This window comes from Mustela lutreola, chromosome X, assembly GCF_030435805.1.
Source record: "Mustela lutreola isolate mMusLut2 chromosome X, mMusLut2.pri, whole genome shotgun sequence".
NCBI lineage: Eukaryota > Metazoa > Chordata > Mammalia > Carnivora > Mustelidae > Mustela > Mustela lutreola.
The window spans coordinates 26,722,822-26,744,758 of record NC_081308.1 but is presented as its reverse complement, the minus strand read 5'-3'; the positions used below and the strand labels follow the sequence as shown (position 1 = coordinate 26,744,758).

Below are 21,937 nucleotides of genomic sequence, written 5' to 3'. Positions count from 1 at the left end.
GAGCAGTAAGTGCATTCATACCCCTCAGTCCAAGAGCCACAGACTAGCAGTGTAAGATCTAGCTGTAGACCAGAGGCCCTGGGGGGTGAACAGCCACGAAACTACTCAACAGAGAGAGGTGAGTGGGGAAGGAGAGGAAATAAATTGAGGAAATCACATTTACTAAAATAACAAAGAACCAGGGTGCCTGGGTGGCTCGGTCAGTGGAGCCGGACTCTCTATCTCAGGGTTGCAAGTTTGAGCCCCTATACTGGGTGTAGAGCCGATGTAAACAGGTATGTAAAAAATACAATAACAAAGAACCAAATGGATCTGTAAAAACATCTTTGGAAACGCAAACTATGGTCATTGACATTACTGAAGTCAATAGACCAGACAATTCTAGACACTCTGGCATGAGAGAAGATAAGGGAATTAAAGAATATGAAAAACAATGCAGAGAAATGGAGAATTTACCAGACGGCTCCAGAATCTGTCCTAGGAGGAGTTTCGGAAGAATGGGAAAGAAATGGCATAGAAGCAGTATTTGAAGGCACAATAGCTAAGAATCTTCCAGAACTGAAGAAGGATATGAGTCTTTAAGGAAATGGTCTCCTGAGAGCAGTTTCCAACATCTGGGAAGGCAAGAAAGGGTCTCCGTAGAGCAATTGGTATTCTTTACAGCTCAGCTTTGGGAAGCCCTGGCAGATTCAAATGAGCCTTTTCTGGTTTTCACTGGAAAACATAAAGAGAAATATAATGTGTTATATATACTAAGCTGTGTTTTCTGAACAAAGACACTTAGAAAGAACTCCTAAAAAGAGCTGTTTGGACAACTGGACCCAGAGGATCAAGATACGAAGAAAGACCTGTCCAGAAAAGGTAGTGTCCTGTCTGTATTTTGTGAAAAGTAGGTGGGAAGACAGTAATTGTTTGCTGTACTGTCCTGTGGGCCACATCTAAAAATAGTGTTTTCAGAACGAACACTGTGGACGAACAGTCTCGTAGGGAGAAGAATTTTGACTAGGATTCTCCGTTAAAAGGTGGTGTTAGTGGGACTTTTCAGTGAAGGTGTATTTCTTCTAGTGAACAACTGCAAAGGGGTAAGAAGTTAACCCCCATCAAATGAAACCTTGTAAACATTGGATGTTCTTCAAGTTCATGGAAATATTTAGATGATTGTCAGTTAAGTAGTTAGGAATTGGATTTAAGTGATGTCAGCAGCTACATTGGTTCCCACCTAGAGGACTGATGTGCAGCATCTGGCTCAGGGTAAACTTGTTTCAATAAACTGTCTGATGACTCCTTTGTCAAAGCGACTTGCCGTGAGACAAAGTGTGTCCGTACAGCCCTCGTTGCAGATTAATGGACGATGGATAGGATTTCAGTCAAAACAGATCAGAGATTATATTCCTGTACATGAGAAAAATCAGGTATTGATTTCCTGTATGACTTTCATCAGTTCCAGAAACCTTGATAGAGCTTTAAAAAGAACACAAGAATAGATGGGATTTTATGTCATCTTCTGTGTGAACATCTGGCATTTTGGAAGCCATACCACCCCTGTGGATCTTTCAAGTATGCAACATCTGAAAATATTTCTCTAACTAGAAACCTGGTCATGAGATGATCTTTTGCAAGCCAGACAGTGCGAAGACTCTGCTTGCATCTCATGCCTTTTCTCAGAGATCCAGACCTCCCCCATTTGGGGATAGGCAGTTCTCTCAGCTGACAAAGTATCATCTGTGAGCAGGGGGTATCTGTCCTCTTGTTGTGGTATTTACTGAAACTGGAAGTGTCCTCCGTTGGAATGACTGTCTTAGCAATTCTAAAGCAGTAAGGAAAACTGTACCCTTAAACGTCCTTATTAAAAAACATATACAGTTTCAGCATTCAGCATGAAGAGCTAGAGGAGGAAAACCCTGTGAATTACAGAACATTATTAATGGATGTAGGATAAGATTGGAGTTCCGAGGCTCAGCACATTCCTGGATGTGAAGACTCCGTAACATGAAGTCACTTCTTCCCTGTTGAACCTATATACCCCCACTGTAACTCAAGCCCCAAATTTCGACAAGAAGAGCCAAGACACTTTTAAGGCAGGACAGAGTAGGAGGGGCTCCCAGACACCAATTTATTTCCGGTTGTAGTGAGCAGTCTGCATGGGGACATAAAAATAAACCCATCAGAGAGCTCGAAGCGCGCCGGTGTACTTAGGGATGCTTGATGTATTGCAGAGATGGGCTTTACAGTCAAGGAGGCTGGTGTCGTAATGTATGTATGGGATGGAGAGTAAAATTAGATTGTATCTTTATACCAGGCACAAAAGATTCTGGGGGAATTAAACTTTAAAATGGAGGTGTAAGGAAGATTTTCTTATAACATAAAAGGCAGAAAACCTGAAGGAATACATTGAAAGTCACAGTTTGTGTACTACAGGGTGCTGTGAACACAGAGATTGCTCGAACCCCAGCAACTCCACATCCAGCTATGTTCTGTAGAGGATCTCTTAAACAGAAAGAAGTTAATTGTATCTGTAATAGTGATGGGTGGCAGCTTAAATATCCACTGACTCGAGAATGTTGTTAACTTGGTCAAGCAGCAGAATCATACCTTATAACAAGTACAATTAGGAACTATTATGTATCAGCCGGGATGAATCTCCAAAACGGTGTTGAAGGCAAAAAGCAACTCTTAGAACGGTATGTATCTTCTCAAACATAATGTTCTTAAGGTTTAAGAACATGCCGAATAACAGGCTTAGTCACAGGAAATGGCCACTTTGTCGGTAAGACAGCTAAATATCTTGACTAAGTTCTGCCTAATCTTGGTGCGTACATTCAAGGTAATGCTAGACATTGGACTCAGGGTGATGTTATCTCCTCGGGGGGCAGTGGGGAGGAGGGACTCCTGGGGTATTGAGGAAAGTACACAGGAAAGTTGTAGCTTTATTTCTTCAAAAATGTTCAGTTTATTACAACAGTGTGGTGGGTTCACGGTTATGCTACTAGGCTGTTCCACGTTGCTGTTGCGAATGTGTGATTTTTTTTTTTTTAAGCAAACCCGTGTTGACAGAGGTATAAAGATTTGTAATCACGTGACATTGTAGGGAAATGGTTGTAAAATGACTGAACCCACAGTGGCTTGCGCATCTGAACGTGGCTCTCGTAAGCTAAGAGGTTGGAAAGCATCTCCCCTCGCGCACCAGGCAGACTCTTCCAATTTTCTTTTCATTTCTTAAGCATTGCGAAGATCGTCCTCATAAAAACCATTCATTAAGTACCTCTCTTTGCTTGCTGTTGTGTGTGGTGGTGGTGGTCAGATGTATCGCTCTGCCATTTTTTTTTTTTTTTTAATGAAATCGGATGATGATTTCCAACCTTCTGGTTTTTTTTTTCTTTCTTCTCCACATTTTGTGATGCCAACAGGAATCTGCAGGCAGAATATGATCGTCTCAAGCAGCAGCATGAACACAAAGGCCTGTCCCCACTGCCGTCCCCTCCTGAAATGATGCCCACTTCTCCCCAAAGTCCCCGGGATGCTGAGCTCATTGCCGAGGCCAAGCTCCTGCGTCAACACAAAGGCCGCCTGGAAGCCAGGATGCAAATCCTGGAGGATCACAACAAACAGCTGGAGTCACAGTTACACAGACTCAGGCAGCTGCTGGAGCAAGTGAGGCCCACATCTTTCTCTAAGCTGGGATATTGACCAAGATGCTTTTCTCCTCTCGTACATGAAACTAAAGCATAGAACTCAGAGTCCCTTGTCAACTTAGGATATGCTAAGCAGAGTGCCGGCTCTCCAGGGATGTAAGAAGAGGAGGAAAGCTAGTGCATCTTTTTATATATATATATTGGTTTAAGATTGTTTCCTACAAATTTTTTTTTGAGCCATTTAAAATTCATCTTGGGGAAAAAAATACTGCAAGGTTTCCCCTGGTTTCCTACAAGTGAAAAGTTGGTCGTCTTATTTCCTGGTAGACCTTTAGATTTTTTTTTTCTCTCCTTCCTAAAACATAACATGTTTGGCCTCCAGGGAAAACCTAGCAAAAGTGCATTATAGTAGGCCCTGCCCGAGGTCCTGACCTTCTGTGAATGCTCAAGTTGGAGATAACGTCCTCTCCATCCGGTTACTTCATACTTAACAAAAGTATGAATTCTGTCCTGCACTGTTGTGGTCTCACATGGTTCTGCCACTCTCATGTGACCTTCTAAATCATGCAGTTACTTGGTCCAATGATTTTATCTCTCTTAATCCAGGGTGGCTGTAATTTCCTTGTAAACGTGTAAGGGGGCACAGTTTAGGTACAAAGACAGTACCCATGGAGCGTATCAACGGCAAAATTTGGGAGGTTTCTATAGAAAAGGTTCTAAATTTGTACAGTTACTTGAGTGTTTATCCTGACAACTAATTGTGTTTTCTTTTGGGTACCTTAGCCCCAGGCAGAGGCCAAGGTGAATGGTACAACGGTGTCTTCTCCTTCGACCTCTCTTCAGAGGTCAGACAGCAGTCAGCCTATGCTGCTCCGGGTGGTCGGCAGTCAGACATCAGAATCCATGGGTAAGTGTTCTCTTAGCTACTCTTGGATTTGGTTTTCTCTTAAGGTCTGCAAGTGGCGAACTGTTTGCTCAGAGGTTCACATCATCAACTAAATCACCTAATCTCCGCTCTCTTGCAAGCTACTGTCATACATGTCTTTGGGGTCCAAAGATGAGTCACCATAGTCCAAGCCCCCTCAAAGGGCCGGCCATTCAGTTACTCACAAGGCAGGGTAGTAGTCAGATTTCATGCATTTTGGAGAACAGAAAAGGCTTTAGGATGAATGGATGTTTGTGAACAGTTTTGAAGGATGAAGTAGGAACCCAGCATCCTTTAAAAGATGTACAGATGAAGACCTTGGGCCAATGGCAGAAAAGAGCCAACAGTCCATGTCAGTAGAAAAATCGGCTCCGAGCAGAAGGGCCGGGGCGGAGGGAGGGAAGTAATGCCACTGAGGAAGGTTGGAGTCACATTACAGTGACAGGAATGTTGAGCAAAGGAACCAACTCTGACTGAAAATCTCATAGGTAACATCTCCAAGGAGGTGTCCTAGCAGCCGTTTCTGGCCCCAAATAACCCATCTTTCCACCTGTAAAAGGCACACACAAAGGCCAAGTTCTGGGGGTTCAGAGTGTAGGCTTGCTAGAGGTCAGGAATGAATGGGAAAAGACTGGGAGACTACTATTTGCAAACATAGTATCTAGGGCTACGGGCCTGCCTGGAAATGACAGGTGTGGAAGAAGATCGTGATCCTTTTGACTGGGTACATACTATGTTTGAGAAACTGGCAGGTCTAAGTTGTGTGCAGAAGGAAACAAAAGTGAAGGTCTATAACTGGTGTGAAAGGGACAGGCTTGGGGCGGTGACAGTGTGCTCCTGCACACGTGGTAGCTGAAGGGTATGAGAGGAGAAACGCAGAACAAAGGTGCTTGGGGCCAGTGTCTTGAGGAAGAGTTTCCTTTGCATGATGGGGTAGCATAGGAGGGGAGAGCAGGTAGAACGCAGGTGTGGGCAACAGGTCAACTGCAGAAAAGAGCTCAATGGGGATGAAAAGAAGTGACAGCCTGTTGGATCATGACAATGCATTAGCCACTTCTGAGAAAGCATTCTTCAGCCAAGAGAAGGGACGTTGGAGAATTTGTCTTTTCAGTGAAGCGAAAGACCATGTAACGTTGAAAACAAGTGAGGCATGAGGACAGTGAAGAGACATTTGGAACATTACTAAGTCACAATAAGGACTTAAGTGAAAGATGAGTTTGTCGAGGAAACAGTCTCGTGTTGCTCTTCCACAGTATTCTCGGCCTAGGACCAGGTTCTTGGAAAGCTGGAGTGCATGAGGCATAAATGATGATAGAATGTCACCAGCCATCTGCTTACTGGCTTTTCCCACCATGCTAGACTTAGACACTGGGGGGGGGGGTTGTGAAGGCCACAGATACTTGGTCTCTCCCCCTCATTTTTCCTCCTCCTTTTTTTTTTTTAAAGACTTAATTTATTTTTTTAAAAGATTTTATTTATTTATTAGAGATCACAAGTAGGCGGCGGGGGGCAGGGAGGTAGGCTCCCTGCTGAGCAGAGAGCCCAATGCGGGGCTCGATCCCACAGTCCTGGGACTATGACCCAACCAAAGGCAGAGGTTTTAACCCACTGAGCCACCCAGGAGCCCCAAAGACCGTGGGGGGAACAGCAGAGAGAGACTCACTGTTGAGTGTGGAGCTTGATCCCACAACCCAGGAGATCATGACCTGAGCCGAAACCAGGAGCTGGTCGGGCTCATCAGATGGTAGAGAGGCTCTGCGGAATGGAGAAAGATACTGAGGAAAGTGGGTGAGGGGCTGAAGGGTGAACTTCAAGAACTTCAGGCAGGGCGCCTGGGTGGCTCAGTGGGTTAAGCCGCTGCCTTCGGCTCGGGTCATGATCTCAGGGTCTTGGGATCGAGTTCCGCATTGGGTTCTGTGCTCGGCAGGGGGCCTGCTTCCCTCTCTCTCTCTCTCTCTCTCTGCCAAATAAATAAATAAAATCTTTTTTTTTTTTTTTTTTTTTTTTAAAGAAGACAAACCAGATACTGGCAGTTTTTTTTTTTTTTTAAAGATTTTATTTATTTATTTGACAGAGAGAGATCACAAGCAGGCAGAGAGGCAGGCAGAGAGAGAGAGGAGGAAGCAGGCTCCCTGCCGAGCAGAGAGCCCGATGCGGGACTCGATCCCAGGACCCTGAGATCATGACCTGAACCAAAGGCAGCGGCTCAACCCACTGAGCCACCCAGGCGCCCAAATAAATAAAATCTTAAAAAAAAAAAAGAACCTCAGGCAGTGGGCAGAGTCGGGCATTCTCCAGAGAAGTCCAACCTTGCAGGAAAGCCAGCTTTCAGCTGTTTTGTGAAGGAGCAGAATGTGGGTGAAGCGGCGTTCATGGCTTTATCACCGCTCAGTGCTTGAGGACAGTGTTCGCGTCAGCTTCTCTCCCCCCTGTGAGATCTGACTAGAACCACTGGACCGCTGGGACTGAAAATGAGACTTTGGCATAGGAAAAAAATCGTATGCCTCTTCAGAGTCTGCAAACTCCAAAAACGACAGGGTTTTTGTACCTTTAAAGTGAGCAAAGCACGTGAAACTGCATTGCTTATTTTCACAAGTGAGATTCCGGGCCCTGGGTGCTCAGAAGTGGTAACGACGTAGGCCTGTCAGCACTGTGTCCAGGAAAGCACCCGAATCCTGGCACACGGCAGGACAGAAAACTGGGAGAGAAGCTTCTATTTGGGTGAGTTTGGCTAACTGGCTAGTAGGAAAGGGATTGGCTACATTTGTTCTCTGAAAGACAACACTAAATCCAAAGGTGATCTTTTCTTCAAGTGTGTAAGTCAGCTTCCTTTAAGGGAAAAATTAAAAACCCAGCCCACCGTCTTTTTGAAGGACGCACACAGCTATTAAGTGCAGCGTGTAGCCTTATATGTCGGAGGTCTGAGCTGTGATAAGGTTGGGATTTACAGAACCGTAGTGTGGAGGGAGAATTGCATTCTTTTAAAAATAACTTTTTTAAAAAGATTTTATTTATTTATTTGATAGACAGAGATCACAAGTAGGCAGAGAGGGAGAGAGGAAGGGAAGCAGGCTCCCTGTAGAGTAGAGAGCCCAATGCGGGGCTCGATCCCAGGACGCTGGGATCATGACCTGAGCCCAAGGTAGAGGGTTTAATCCACCAAGCCACCCAGGCACCCCTTAAAATGACTTTTTAAAGGCTCAGAAGTTGGAGGGCTTCCTCAAACTGTGAAGTACTTACCACCGTACAGCTCTGCGTACCATGTGTGTGTTGCTATAGATTTTTTTTTTTTTTTAAGATTTTATTTATTTATTTGACAGAGAGAAATCACAAGTAGATGGAGAGGCAGGCAGAGAGAGAGAGAGGGAAGCAGGCTCCCTGCTAAGCAGAGAGCCCGATGCGGGACTCGATCCCAGGACCCTGAGATCATGACCTGAGCCGAAGGCAGCGGCTTAACCCACTGAGCCACCCAGGCGCCCCTATAGATTTTTTTTTTTTTTTTTAAACTGGGACAGTGTCATGAAACTTAGTTCTGTTGGAAAAGACGAACTCGCCAAATTTGGCTTTCATCAGCTACGTGTACAGGGTCTTTACTAGCAGTTCCTTACCTCTGGTGACCCCTTCCCTTTGTCCCACTCACTTTTTCTTAAAAACGTTACAAGGTTCCCTGGCGGGCTGCTGCTTTAGAATAATTTCAAACTACGGCAGAATTGGAGTTAATTGGACAGTCTGCCACATTTGCTTTATTTGAGTTTGTTGATTTGTATATTTAACTGACCCATTTAATGATTACATTCCATCCATAATGATGCTTCCACCCGAAATACTTCAACATGTATCTTCCGAGGTGAAAGATACTGTCTTACATAACCACAAAGGAATGATCGCCCTCAGGAAATCAACAGCGATACAACACTGCTAGACATAATTTAGGTTGAAATACCCCCAATTCTGCCAGTGGTATTCTTTACAGCTTTCTTTTTTTTTTTTTTTCTCATTCAGGATCCAGTGAAGGGTCATATTTTGCATTTAGTTATCATTTCTTTTTAGTCTCCTGTGAGATAGAACACTTCCCCAGCCTCTCCACATTTTTCACAACACTGACATTTTAGAAGAGGTCAGAGCAACTTGCTCTGTGGGGTGTTCCTCACTCTTGTATTAAAGTTAAATATTTTTACACCCAGTTAGCCTCAAGATTCTCTGGTCAGCCCATTCCCTCTCTCCAGGTGCTCTTTCCTGGTCTTGGCTTCTGGGAGGTTGATAACCCTAAGCCAAGACTGCCAGGCCTCTCTCCTGAGTGTCTTTTGGATAAAAATGTGACGCAATCTGAGATTCCGGTCAGCCTCTGGAATGTCTTCTAATTTGCCAACCTACACAAAGATAGTCCTTTACCACCCTTTCTTCCTTTACCCACCTTCTTTTAATATTTTTTTAAACTCTCGAAGCATGAGTTTAGGCATAGGCATACGTATGACCACATAAACGAGGTACTAAATGTATTCATCACCCTGAAAATCAGTCCTTTCTCTCCCTTCTTCAGCCAAGCCCAATGACCACCAAGCATCAAGGTCAGCCTGTTGTCATAAAAACAGCAAAAATACTTGCAGCTTCTGCCAGCAACGAGCCCAAGTCCACCTTCCCGTTCAGCCCAGATTTGTACCCCCTGCGAACACAGTCCCTCCGTCTCCTCGGCAGAGCCGGTGTCCAGCCATACACAGTGTGCTGACCTGTGCCAGGCTCCTCCAGCCCTGTGGCCAGTGTTTCCTTTAGCCCATAATATACCTTCCTTTCTTTTCAGTCTGTCTTTTTGGGGCATTTCATCCTGTATTAGATCTCCGAACCTATTCTGTTCTGTAGTGCGTAGCAACTCCCTCTCCCTGGCATTTGAGGCCTCTGTCTGCCAGAAATGTTCAGTGCCGTGCTTGTGGAAGGAATGTTTTACTAAGCAAGCACAACACATCCCTGTGTACACACGCAACCATCCACACACACTTAAGTTTACCGGGGAGGTGCTGGTTAAAGATGGCAAGAGAACAGAGGCCTGAAATTGCCTCCTCCCACAGACACACCAAGTCTATAGCTACATACAGAACAAGTCCCTCGGAAAGTAGCTCAGTGACGCCTACACCTGCCAGGCAGATGGGGCGGTGGGGGGAGGGTGAAAAGCACCCCCACAGTGAAACAGGTAGGAGAGGCTGAGACACAGTGCTGCCATAACCCCCAGGGAAGGAGCTCAACAACTTCCAGCTTCTTCCTGAGGAGTGAGCTCCCAGAACAGCCAGATTTCAGTTCAAAAGGGCATGAGGCCAAGAGAGCCACAAGGTTCTAGGGAATGAGGAGGCAGTACTTAGGGGGCTCACAAGGACTCCCTATGGCTAACCCTCCAGAGCTCACACTGAAATGCACCCACTCTTCCTTGGAAGAGGACTGTTTGTTTCTTGTAAAAGCTTCAGCCTGAGGTGTAGGCTTCTAATTTAATATACATACAGGGACCACCTGAAACTCTCCGGAGACTGTGGAGGCTGGTGGGTGCCATCTTCCCATTCTCCAGCCTCCCTCCAGGTCACGTGCTATCTCTTGGAAAGGAGGAAGTACACCTATCTGATGCTGATTTTCGTGGCTGCCATCCAGTAAACACTTAGCTTGAGCCTCCGGCTCTGGTGGCCAGCAGGGCTTGTGTTCACAGGTTCAGTGGGATGGTAGCAAACAAACAAACAAAAAAAGGTAAATGGATGTCACCCAGGAGGGAACAAACACAAACTCCCCTCTCCCCGTCTTCCCTGAAGAAAATATAGTTGCATACTTTATAAGCTGCTGGCTGAGATCCTCCCCTTTGGGACACGGACAAGTCTTGGCATGCGCTCAACTAGTGGGCACCACTCAGAACCAAGAAGGCCGCAGGGATGAACGCAGATGTGTGACAGCTGACCAAGAACTAGGGCAGGGTTGAAAGATAAATTCATCTCCTACAAGAATTTTAACCAAGACTGGGAGAGGTGGCTGTTTTATCCAATGCATACAAACCAACAAAGTGTCAAAGAAAATGAAATGGGCTATGTTCCAAATCAAAGAACAAAATAAAACATCAAAAAAGACATTAGTGAAATGGAGAGTTGTGATTTACCTGATAAAGAGTTCAAAACAGTGGTCATAAAGGTGCTCGTCGAGGTCTGGAGAAGAGGGCACATAAGGTGAGAACTTCAACAAAGAGAAACTGTAAGTACTAAGAGAAATCATGACGCGGAAGAACACAGCAGATGAACTGAGAACTACATGAGGGGGGTTTGGTAACAGACTGCTTGAGAAGCTTTGAAGACCGGACAGCAGAATGCATCCACCGGGAGAGCAAAAAGACCAAAAATGGCCTAAGAGACTTACTAGGATACTCTTAAGCCAAAGAATAGTCACATTATAGGGGTTTCAGAGAAGCAGAGAAAAAACAAAGGGGTGAGAAAACTTTCTTGACTTGAGGAAGGAAACACATCCAGATCCAGGAAGCCCAGAGAGTTCCAAAAAAGAAGAACTATAAGAGACCTGCACCAGGACTCGTTATAATTGTCAAAAGATACAGGCAAGGGAGAGAATCCTCAAAGCAGTCCACATAAGACCAGTAGCAGATTTTCCAATACAAACTTTGTAGGTCAGAATGGAGTTGAATGATATATTCAAGTGGTGGAAGAAAAAAAACCTGCCACCCAGAATACTCTTGTCTTGCAAAGTTGTCCTTCAGAAGTGAAGGGAAGATAGAAAAAGTTTTCCAGACAAGCTGAAGGAGTTCAGCATCACTAGGCCCATCTCACACAAGAAGTCAAAGGGACTTCAGGATTTATTTTAGAAACAGTGAGCAAGTGGCCTGGGCAGAGGCGGGGAGAGTCTGAAGCAGACTCCATGCTGAGCATCCGGGCTGGCAAGACAAGGAGCTCATTGATCCCAGGACTCTGAGATCATGACCTGAGCTGAAACCAAGAGTCAGATGCTTAACTGAGCCATGCAGGCACCCCTAAAGGGGCTACTTGAGGCTGAATGAAAGGGCACAGGTTAGTAACAGGAAAACATAGGAAAATACAAATCTCTGTGGTAAAGGTAACTATATCATTACATTCAGAATAATGTGATGCAGGTGGATTAACCACATACAAATTTGGTAGGAAGATTGAAAGACAAAAGTAGTAAAAAGGACTATAGTGATTTGCTAATAGATGCACTAGATAAAAAGATATCAGTTGTAACATCCAAAACATAAGATATTGAGACGGGAGTAAAAATGTAGAGCTTTAGAATACATTCAGAACTTAGTTGTTATCAACTTTAAGTAGACTGTTACAAATAGATTTTATATAAGCCTCATGGTGACTACAGAATCACCACCTGTAGTAGAAACACAACAAGAAAAGAAAGAAGTCAAGGCATATGACTACAAAAGTCATCAAACCACAGGGGAAGAGAACAAGAGAAAAAGGTAACAAAGGAAATATAAAATAGCCAAAAAACAATTTTGAAAATAAGTGCATACCTATGAAAAATGACTTCAAATGAAAATAGAATATAGTCTCCAATTGAAAGACCTAGAGTGACTAAATGGGTTAAAACACACATACACAAGCCCATCCAGGACCTACAGCACCATATGCCAACTGAAATAAGAAAGAATGAGAAAGACCAAAACCTGATGATTTCACTCCTATGTAGAATCTTAAAAACATAATAAATGAACAAACACAAAAAGATTTATAAATACAGAGAACAAACTGATGGTTACCAGAGGGGAGAAGGGTGGGGACTGGGCAAAATGGGGGAAGGGAAGTGGGAAACAACAGGCTTCCAGTGATGGAATGAGGGAGTCCCGAGGATAAAAAGCACAGCACAGGGAACATAGTGATATTGTAATAGTGCCATATGGCGACAGATGGTAGCCACACTTGGGATGAGCATCACCTAAGGTAGAGGAGTTTGGGGACTATGTCATACACCTGAAACTAATGTGATACTGTGTGTTAACTATAGTCAGAGAAAACTTTCTAGAAACACCCATCTATATGCAGCCTCTCAGAGACTCACTTCATATGTAAGGACAACATGCAGACTGAAAGTAAAGGGATAGAAGAAGATACTCAATGGAAATGAAACTAAGAGCTGGGGAGGCTATCCCTATATCTGACACAATAGACTTTACAACAAAAACTATAGTAAGAGACAACAAAAGGTGCTACATAATGATAATGGGTCAGATTCCAACAAGAGGGTATGACATCTGTACATATTTATGTGCTCACCATGGGAGCACTGAAATATATAAAGCAAATATTAACAGCATAGAGAAACACTGGACTTAACTAACACCTTAAGCCTGGGAAGATTTAACGGAATATATATATATATATATATATATATATATATATACACACACACACACACATACATACATACATACATACATAAACATTTTACCCAAAAACAGAGAACACATTCCTAAAGCACATCTGGAAATCTGGAACATTCTCCAGGGAAAGATCGTATGTTAGAGGCCACCAAACAAGTCTTAGTAAGTTTGAAAAGATTGAAATCAAGCATCTTTTCAGCCACAATGGTCTGAAACTAGAAATCCCTTAAAAGAAAACAGGAAAATCTACAGATAGTTGATCAGACAACATCCTTCTGATCGACCAATGGATCCAAAAGAGAGAAATTTAAAAAAAAAAAAAAAAGCCTGAGACAAATGAAAGTAGAAACAACATACCAAAACTTATAGAAGCCAGCAAAAGCAGTTCAGAAAGGGGGTTCATCACACTAAATACCTACATGAAGACACAAGGAAAGTCTCAACTCTCAGCTCAAGGAAATAGATTCCAAAGTTAATGGAAGGAAATACGGATGTATCAAAAAAGGCAAGATCAATGAGACAAAGAAAAATAGGCAAAGGTATTAGGTACACTCAAAAGAAGAAGTCAAATAAAATTAGAAATCAAAGAAGATGTAATAGGTGATGGGGATTAGGGAGTACTCTTGTGAGAAACACAAGATGTACAGAATGCTTCTGATGTACAGAAGCATTGAATCACTGTATTATATACCTGAAACTAATATTATACTGTATTTTAACTAACTGGAATTGAAAATTTTAAAAAAAAGGATATTAAAGCAGATTGCAGTAAGTATAAAGGAGCTTATACACCAACCAACTGGACAGACTAGAAGAAATGGATGGATAAACTCCTAGACACATACAACCTAACAAGATTGAATCATGAAGAAATATGAACTTCAGAAAGACCAATTACTAAGTAAGGAGGTTGAATTAGTAATTGCAGACCTTCCAACAAATAAAAGTCAAGCACCAGATGGCTTGCCAGCTGAATTCTACCAAACATTTAAAGAAGAGTTAATACATACCTTTCTCAAACTCTTCCAAAAATTGAAAAGGAGGGGACACTTCCAAACTCCTTTTCCAAGGGTAGCATTACCATGATACCAAAACCAGACAAGGACACAACAGGAGAAAATTACAGGTCAACATCCATGATGAACATAGATGCAGAAACCTCAACAAATATTAGCAAAACAAATTCAGTATATTAAAAGGATAATGACCTTGACCTTGACCAAGTGGGACTTGTTCCAGGCATGGAAGAATAACTCAACATCTGCAAATCAATATAACACACCATATCTACACAGTGAAGGATGAAAATCATATATAATCATCTCAGTAGAAGAAAAAAAAAGCATTCAACAAAATTGAACTTTCATCCGTGATAAAAACTATCAAAAGGTGGACATGGACTATACATCAACATCATAGAGGCCATATAGAACAAGCCCACAGCCAACGTGCTATTCCACAGTGAAAACTTGAAAACCTGAAAGCTATTCCTCTAAAATCAGGAATAAGACGAGGATGTCCACTCTAATCTAATTTGATTCAATGTAGTATTGGAAATCCTAACTGGAATGATCATGTAGCAAAAAGAAATACAGGGCATCCAAATCATAAAGGAAGTAGAAAAATTATCGCAATTTAAAGATGAAGCGTTTTATATACAGAAAACCCTATCAACACCACCAAAAAATGGTTAAATGAATTCAGTAAAATTGCAGGATACAAAATCAATATACAGGAAACTGTTGTTTCTGTACTCTAATACAAACTATTAGAAAGAGAAATTAAGACAACAATCTCATTTACATTAAAAAGAATAAAATACCTGGGAATACACTTAATTAAGGTAGTGAGAGACCTGTATGGTGAAAACTGTGAGACATAAAAGAATTTGAAAAAGATACCAGAAAAAATGGAAAGATAATTTTGTGTTCATGGATTAGAAGAATTTTGTTAAAATGCCCATCCTACCCAAAGCAGTCTACAGAGTTAATGCAGTCCCTGTCAAAATTCTAATGGCATTTTTCACAGAGAACGAACAATCCAAAAATGCGTGTGGAACCAAAGAAGACCCCTACTAGCCAAAGCAATCTTGAGGAAAAAAGAACAAAGCTAGAGGCAGCATGCTTCCTGATCTCAAACTCTATCAACATTAAAAACAAACAAACATCAATGGAATGGAGTAGAAAGCCCAGAAATAAACCCATACATATATAATCAATTTATCTACAACAAAGGAGCCAAGAATATACAGTAAGAGAAGGACAGTCTCTTGAATGAATGCCCTTGGGAAAACTGGCTAATCATATGTAAAAGCATGAAACTAGACCACTGTCTTGTGTACTACCATACACAAAACTCAAGATGGATTAAAGACTTGAACGTATGACCTGAAATCATAAAATTCCTAGAAATCAACAGGGGTAAACTCCTTGCCATCCATCTCAGCAATGACTTTCTAGATTTAACACCAAAAGCAAAGGTAACACAAGCAAAAATGAACAAGTAGGACTCTGTTAAACTGAAAATGTTTGCAAATCCTGTATCTGATGAAAGTATTATCCACAATATATGAAGAACTCCTATCACTCAAGAGAAAAAAAGCTGATTTTAAAATAGAAGAGCTGAATAGACATTTTCCAGTGTTTATGTCCAATAGGCACATGCTTCCTGATCTCAAACAGATGCCGAAGAGGCACATGAAAAAGTGCTCAACATCACGCAATCATCAGGGAAGTACAAATCAAAACCATAATGAGATTTCACCTCATGCCTGTTAGAATGGCTGTTAACACAAAGAGATAAAAGGGGTTGGTGAGGATGTGGAGAAAAGGAAAGTCTCTGGCATTATTGAAGGAACAGAAGTTGGTGTGCAGCCACTATGGAAACAGTATGGAGGTTCCTCAAAACATGAGAAGTTGAAGTACATGATCCTACTATTCCAGTTGTGGGTAATCTGATGGGAGCATAACCACTATCTCAAAAAGATACCTGCACCCCCATGTTCACTGCAGCATTATTTACAATAGCCAACACATGGCATCAACCTTAGTGTCCAGTGACAGAAAAGGATAAAGAAAATTCCATGAAATATCAAGCCATAAAAGAGAAATTCTGCCATTTGTGACAGCATGGATGGGCCTTGAGGGCATGATGTTGACTAAGGGAACAGTAAATCTGCAATCTCACTTCTATGTGAGCTCTTAAAAAAAAAAAAAAAAAAGAAAGAAACTCATAGAGAACCAGATGGCTGATGATGGCCATAGGCAGGGGGTGGACAAAAATGGGTAAAGGTGATCAGAAGGTAGAAACTTTGATTTGTAAGTAAGATTTTGGGGAGGTGACGTACAGCATGGAGACTAGTTAACAATACTGTAATGTATATTTCAAAGTGGCTAAGTGAGTAAATCTTAATAAAAGTTCTCATTATCATGCAACATGGGGGCTTAAGGGGGTAGGAGAAGAATCAATGAAACAAGATGGGATTGGGAGGGAGACAAACCATAAGTGACTCTTAATCTCACAAAACAAACTGAGGGTTGCTGGGGGGAGGGGGGTTGGGAGAAGGGGCGTGGGATTATGGACATTGGGGAGGGTATGTGCTTTGGTGAGTGCTGTGAAGTGTGTAAACCGGGCGATTCACAGACCTGTACCCCTGGGGATAAAAATATATGTTTATAAAAAATAAAAAATTGGGGGCGCCTGGGTGGCTCAGTGGTTTAGGCTGCTGCCTTCGGCTCAGGTCATGATCTCAGGGTGCTGGGATCGAGTCCCGCATCGGGCTCTCTGCTCAGCGGGGAGCCTGCTTCCCTCTGTCTCTCTCTGTCTGCCTCTCCATCTACTTGTGATTTCTCTCTGTCAAATAAATAAATAAATAAAATCTTTAAAAATAAAATAAAATAAAAAATTTAAAAATTAAAAAAAAAAAGTTCTCATCACCAGAAAAAAATACACAACAAATTTGGTGGTGAATGTTAACTACACTTATTATAGTCCTCGGTTGCAATATGTGCATATTTCAAATCATTATGTTGCACACCTAAAGCTAACAGAATGTTGTATGTCAAGGAAAATAAAACTACGAGAATATTGGTTACTAATTTCAGTATCTTTCACCATCCTTCAACACTGACCAGCTAAACATTGGGATCGTCAGTGGAAACAGACTATATTTTAAAAACTTACACAGAGCAATTTTATGTAAAATGGAGACCAGCTGCCCTGAAGCGTAATTTTTTAAAGCGATTAAATACCAAATACCAGATAAATTATTTTTCTTTCAAAAAACTAGAGAAGGGGGCACCTGGGTGGCTCAGTGGGTTAAAGCCTCTGCTTTCACCTCAGGTCATGATCCCAGGCTCCTGGGATCGAGCCCTGCATCGAGCTCCCTGCTCAGTGGGGAGCCTGCTTCCACCTCTCTCTCTCTCTGCCTACTTGTGATCTCTGTCAAATAAATAAATAAAATCTTTAAAAAAATCAAAAGAAAAACTAGAGATGGGCAGGGGAAAAAGAAGTACTAAGGTCATCATACATCATGTTGGAAACTGATTCAAAACACAGTGTGATCTGGATTAGCAATCCAAAGAATAATAAGGGGGCACAGTTGCTTGTATACAGGTTCCCTTTCAAGAGAAGATAATTTTCTAATACATAGCGCCAATTTCATAAAGAAAGTAGCTTTCTTAGGTGTCAACAAAGTCATAAGAATAAGGATTGGGGGGTCTTTTGGCTTTCTGGCTCAAGTCATTTTTCCCCAGAGAGAAATACAGAGCACATGCGTGTGCGTGTGCAGGGAGCAAAAGGAGAGAGAATCTCAACCAGGCTCCACCCAGTGGAGCCTGACATAGGGCTCAATCTCATGACCCTGAGATCATAACCTGAGCCGAAATCAAGAGTCGGACGCTTAACTGACTGAGCCATCCAGGTGCCCCTGAAGTCACTTTTTAAGCAAGTAGAACCGTTATCATTTCAGTCGTGGAATAGAAAATGAATCAGATAGGATATCATCGCCTCAAGTAAGCCTAAAACCATGGTGAGTTTCAAAGGACATTAAAGAGTAGCTTGCCCACAGCAAACCATTCCATTTCTTTTTTTTTCTGAGATCAAATGGGAATCATCACTTCTTTTTTCTTCAGTGAGCAGATCTCATGGTATGCTACATCAGGGTACTCTTTTAACTTGATCCTGTCTTATTTTGAAACATTCATTTTTTTAACGGTTTCAGTCACTCTGTTGGACCAACTTGAGAGAAGCTGTGGGGGCTGTAGCTAATAATTCAAAAAGGTTTTTATTAAAGATTTTTTAAAATTTATTTGTTAGAACACAAGCAGGGGAAGCAGCAGGCAGAGGGAGAAGCAGGCTCCCCACTGAGCAGGGAGCCTGATGTAGGACTCGATTTCAGGACCCCGGGATCATGACCTGAGCTGAAGGCAGATGCCCACTGAGCCACACAGACGTCCCTTAGAAAGGATTTTTGGGGGCGTGTTTGTAGCAATCACCTTGGAGTAGAATCTAATTGAAGGATTAATGTTGAAGTGCTGTTACTGAGTATGAAATCCCTTGACCGTTAGCAATATACTGTTCGAGCAGGCATTGAATCGGTGAAGTAGCTGGCCAAGGGCTGGCCAAATTCCTGATGTGTACAGTTGGGACTGAATATTTTCTTGTTAAATAAATGGCTGTTTTTCCCAGCAGGGGTAGGGGGGCAGCGGTGGTGGTGGGTGGGCGTGAACTTGTGGACACAGGTATTAAATGCATTCCTGGGTTGCCTGTTCTAGCTACACATCAGTATATGATCACAAAACACATAAACATAGTTTCTTTCTGGTTTGACATCTTACAACAGAACATATCGTCATCTGTTGCCGTGTGACAAAATAATTACAAAATTCTCCTGTTAACGTATTTCTCATTTACACCTCCCTTGGTTGGCTGGAGTTCTCCTGCAGCTCATCTAGTCTTGACTCCAGCTTGTGGGTTGGCTTCAGATCTCTTCTACGTACCTATTAGATCAGCAGGTTCTCCGGGCATTGTGCTCCTGGTAGCGCTTAAGCGCAAGAGGACAAGCCCAAGCACCTGAGGACATTACAGACCGCTCTTCCTATCTGCTAAAATTCCATTGGCCAAAGCCGGTCACATGACCAGGTCCCAATTCCTGGACCAAGGAAGCATCCTCTCCTCAATACTTGGCCCCTCTGTTCTGTGTATACTAACTTTCTTGGTGTTTGAGCAAGCCAGTCACTCTTCCCTCCGAAAGTCTTCGCATTTGCCGTTCTCTCCTGTATGTACATGGGTCACAGTCTCGTGGACCTAAAAGTTCTTGCCCAGCTGCACCTCATCAGAGAACACTTCCATGACTCCCCGTTCTGAAGGTTCCTCACTCCTCTCTGTTCTGAAGGTTTATCGTCATGTGACATGCCTCTATAGCTTACTCGTTTAGGCTGTGTACCTCCCCAAGAATGTGAGTTCCGTGGAGATGGGGCTTTCTGTCGTTCACTGCTCTATCCCCAGCACGCAGAACGGTGCCGGGCACACAGTGGGCTCCTGATGAATGTTAGTACCAATCGTCTGATCTTACCCTTTTTTAACTTGTTTGGCTATTTTTTTAGACATTTAAAAGTCCGCTCAGTATTGAAGAGTGTCCAGTGTCTTTTAGCAGTTTCAACTTTTCCGGTATCACTGACACAGAAAATACTAGCCATTAAGCATTTTTCAGTGTGGATTCACCTCTGCTCATGCATACGTGGGATAACGCTGATTTTGAATCTTAAAAGATGAGTTAAACTCAGAGGACTTTTTACTTAGAAAATCTTGAGGAAAAAGGAAACGAGATTATACTTGACTCATGTATGTACTACGCAGGATTAAGTCTGTACTCAGAAAATGTTTGAATTGATACTTTCATCACAGTCATAGAAATGTTTTTGGTTAAGACAAGCCTGTTCTCTATTTGCATGTGGACACTTAAACCTTAGACTATCTGTAAAGATGAACTTGGTTTATGCTTTCAAGTTTGATCCTTGCAATAATTCAGGGAGAGGAATGCCAGTCCTGTCACTGAACTGTGTTTGAATCTTAACACACTACAATTCAGTTCCTAGAACTCCAGTATGATGTAATTAAACTGTCAGAAATTTTAACATGGTTGCTCATGAATGTCTCTGTTGGTTCTGATTTATTCTGTAAGGCGTACTATCACTAAAGCAGTCTTACTGCCATTAAAAATGCCTCATGTTCCACAACTTGGCAAAATTTGCATCCAGAATGGAACAAAGAGATGTAATCATCCCTGCTGTTGTCAGGATTCTGTTCCTTCTGGCAGTAGTTCATTCATTCCATCCTCACCAGATAATGGTGGTTTAAACTCAACGGGAAAAAACTAAAGATGCTCTATTTCATTTTTTCATTTTTAGACACATAAACATAAGTCAGTTGTATATGTGTGTGCGTGTGTGGGTTGGGAGGTAGATACCACAACTTCTTTTTCTATCTTGTGACCTTACCTTTTCAGCACTTGTTTCTTGTCCTTAGTATTTGAAAGAGGTTTTCTATGGTCTGTCACCATGAGACTACAGAAGGAGAGGTTTTCTGTCTATCCTAGGTCCGTAAGCCCTCTGCTGTAATGATGACATTCAGCCTTCTCTCCACGTACGATATGATTTTTGTCTTAATGGTGAATGTGTCAAGGATTCCTTTAGCTTACACTTAAAAAAAAAAAAAACAACAAGGCCGAAAACAATAATAATAATCGCAGGACTATAATCATAGATGAAAATCTAAGTGGCACCGGTGAAAGGAAATGACAAGCATACTTAAGTCATTAAATCACAGGCTGCCCAGTCATTTCCAAGTCAGATGTGAACCTGAGGTTGTCCTAAAGCATGTTCATTACCGCTGATTTGCCAAAAGCAAGGTCTTGTTTTCAATGGAAGTGACAGTATAATGCACAAATAGGGCTGGAAGTTACTGTTATAAAAAATTAGTTTCCAGAGACCTTCAGAATTCACAGTAATTTTGTTTTCAGTGAAGACATCTGTCCCTTACTGCAAATGCTGGTTGAGGTGTGTGTCTGTAACACATCAGGCATCCGTAGAGACCACAGATCAACAGAATCTACAAGCAGACTCCCATTCCCAGAGGAGGACCATCCATCTCTGAATTCCGTTTCACCCAAAATCACCTTCTGCCCTCACGTAAACAGATTCTCAAAAATTAAAAAAAAAAAAAAAAAAAAAAAAGTTCCTCTTAAGCCTCCCGAAACATCATGGGGATAAAGTTGTCCCATGTACAAAGAGGAGAGAAACCTTACTCCACAGAATCCCCCCATATCCACAGTCCTTCAAATGTTAATATTTTCCTAGCCCATTAGACTTCAAAGGTACTTGAGTTTTGTTTGTATTTTTGTTTAAATGTCAAAGGAAAGAGTGTCGTCAGTCTGTCCTTAACTTCATCAAGTGAGGGCAAAATGTCACATACGTTGTTTTGTGTTGAAGAGATGCACGTCAAGTGCCTAATCATTTTGGTTTTTTTTTTTTTTAAATAATACTAACTTTAAAAAAAAAAAGATTTTATTTATTTATTTGAGAGAGAGTGAGAGAGAGCATGCGAGGGGAGAAGGTCAGAGGGAGAAGCAGACGCCCCCATGGAGCTGGGAGCCAGATGCGGGACTCGATCCTGGGTCTCTGGGATCATGACCTGAGCTGAAGGCAGTCGCTTAACCAACTGAGCCACCCAGGCACTGTCTTTTTTTAATTACAAAGAAAAACAGTTTACGTTTACTAACGGGACATAAGAAAGTTACGTCAACTTAATATTAAATATTAACTTCTAAAGAGAGAAACCATTTTCTTCTCTGAAGACAAGGACATAGATAAATCCCTGCATGGACTCCTTCCCTTGAAGGAGTTGTTCCCGAATTATTCAGCCTTGAGAGGTTATTTGTATTTATGCTATTTCTGAGCAAGTGGTGGTGAATTTATAATGCCTTTTTAAATGCAATCATGG

At 42.1% G+C, this 21,937-nt stretch overlaps 1 protein-coding gene across 11 annotated transcripts in view; it reads left to right on the top strand.

Moving 5' to 3' along the window:
• Positions 1-21,937, top strand: part of DMD (dystrophin) — a 2,248,143-nt gene that overhangs the window by 2,209,584 nt on the left and 16,622 nt on the right. For all 11 annotated transcript variants that reach the window (XM_059157899.1, XM_059157902.1, XM_059157904.1 and 8 more), the window contains 2 exons: positions 3,408-3,651; positions 4,416-4,539. In XM_059157899.1, the coding sequence (XP_059013882.1) occupies positions 3,408-3,651; positions 4,416-4,539 (368 nt within the window). The remainder of the gene's footprint in view (positions 1-3,407; positions 3,652-4,415; positions 4,540-21,937) is intronic.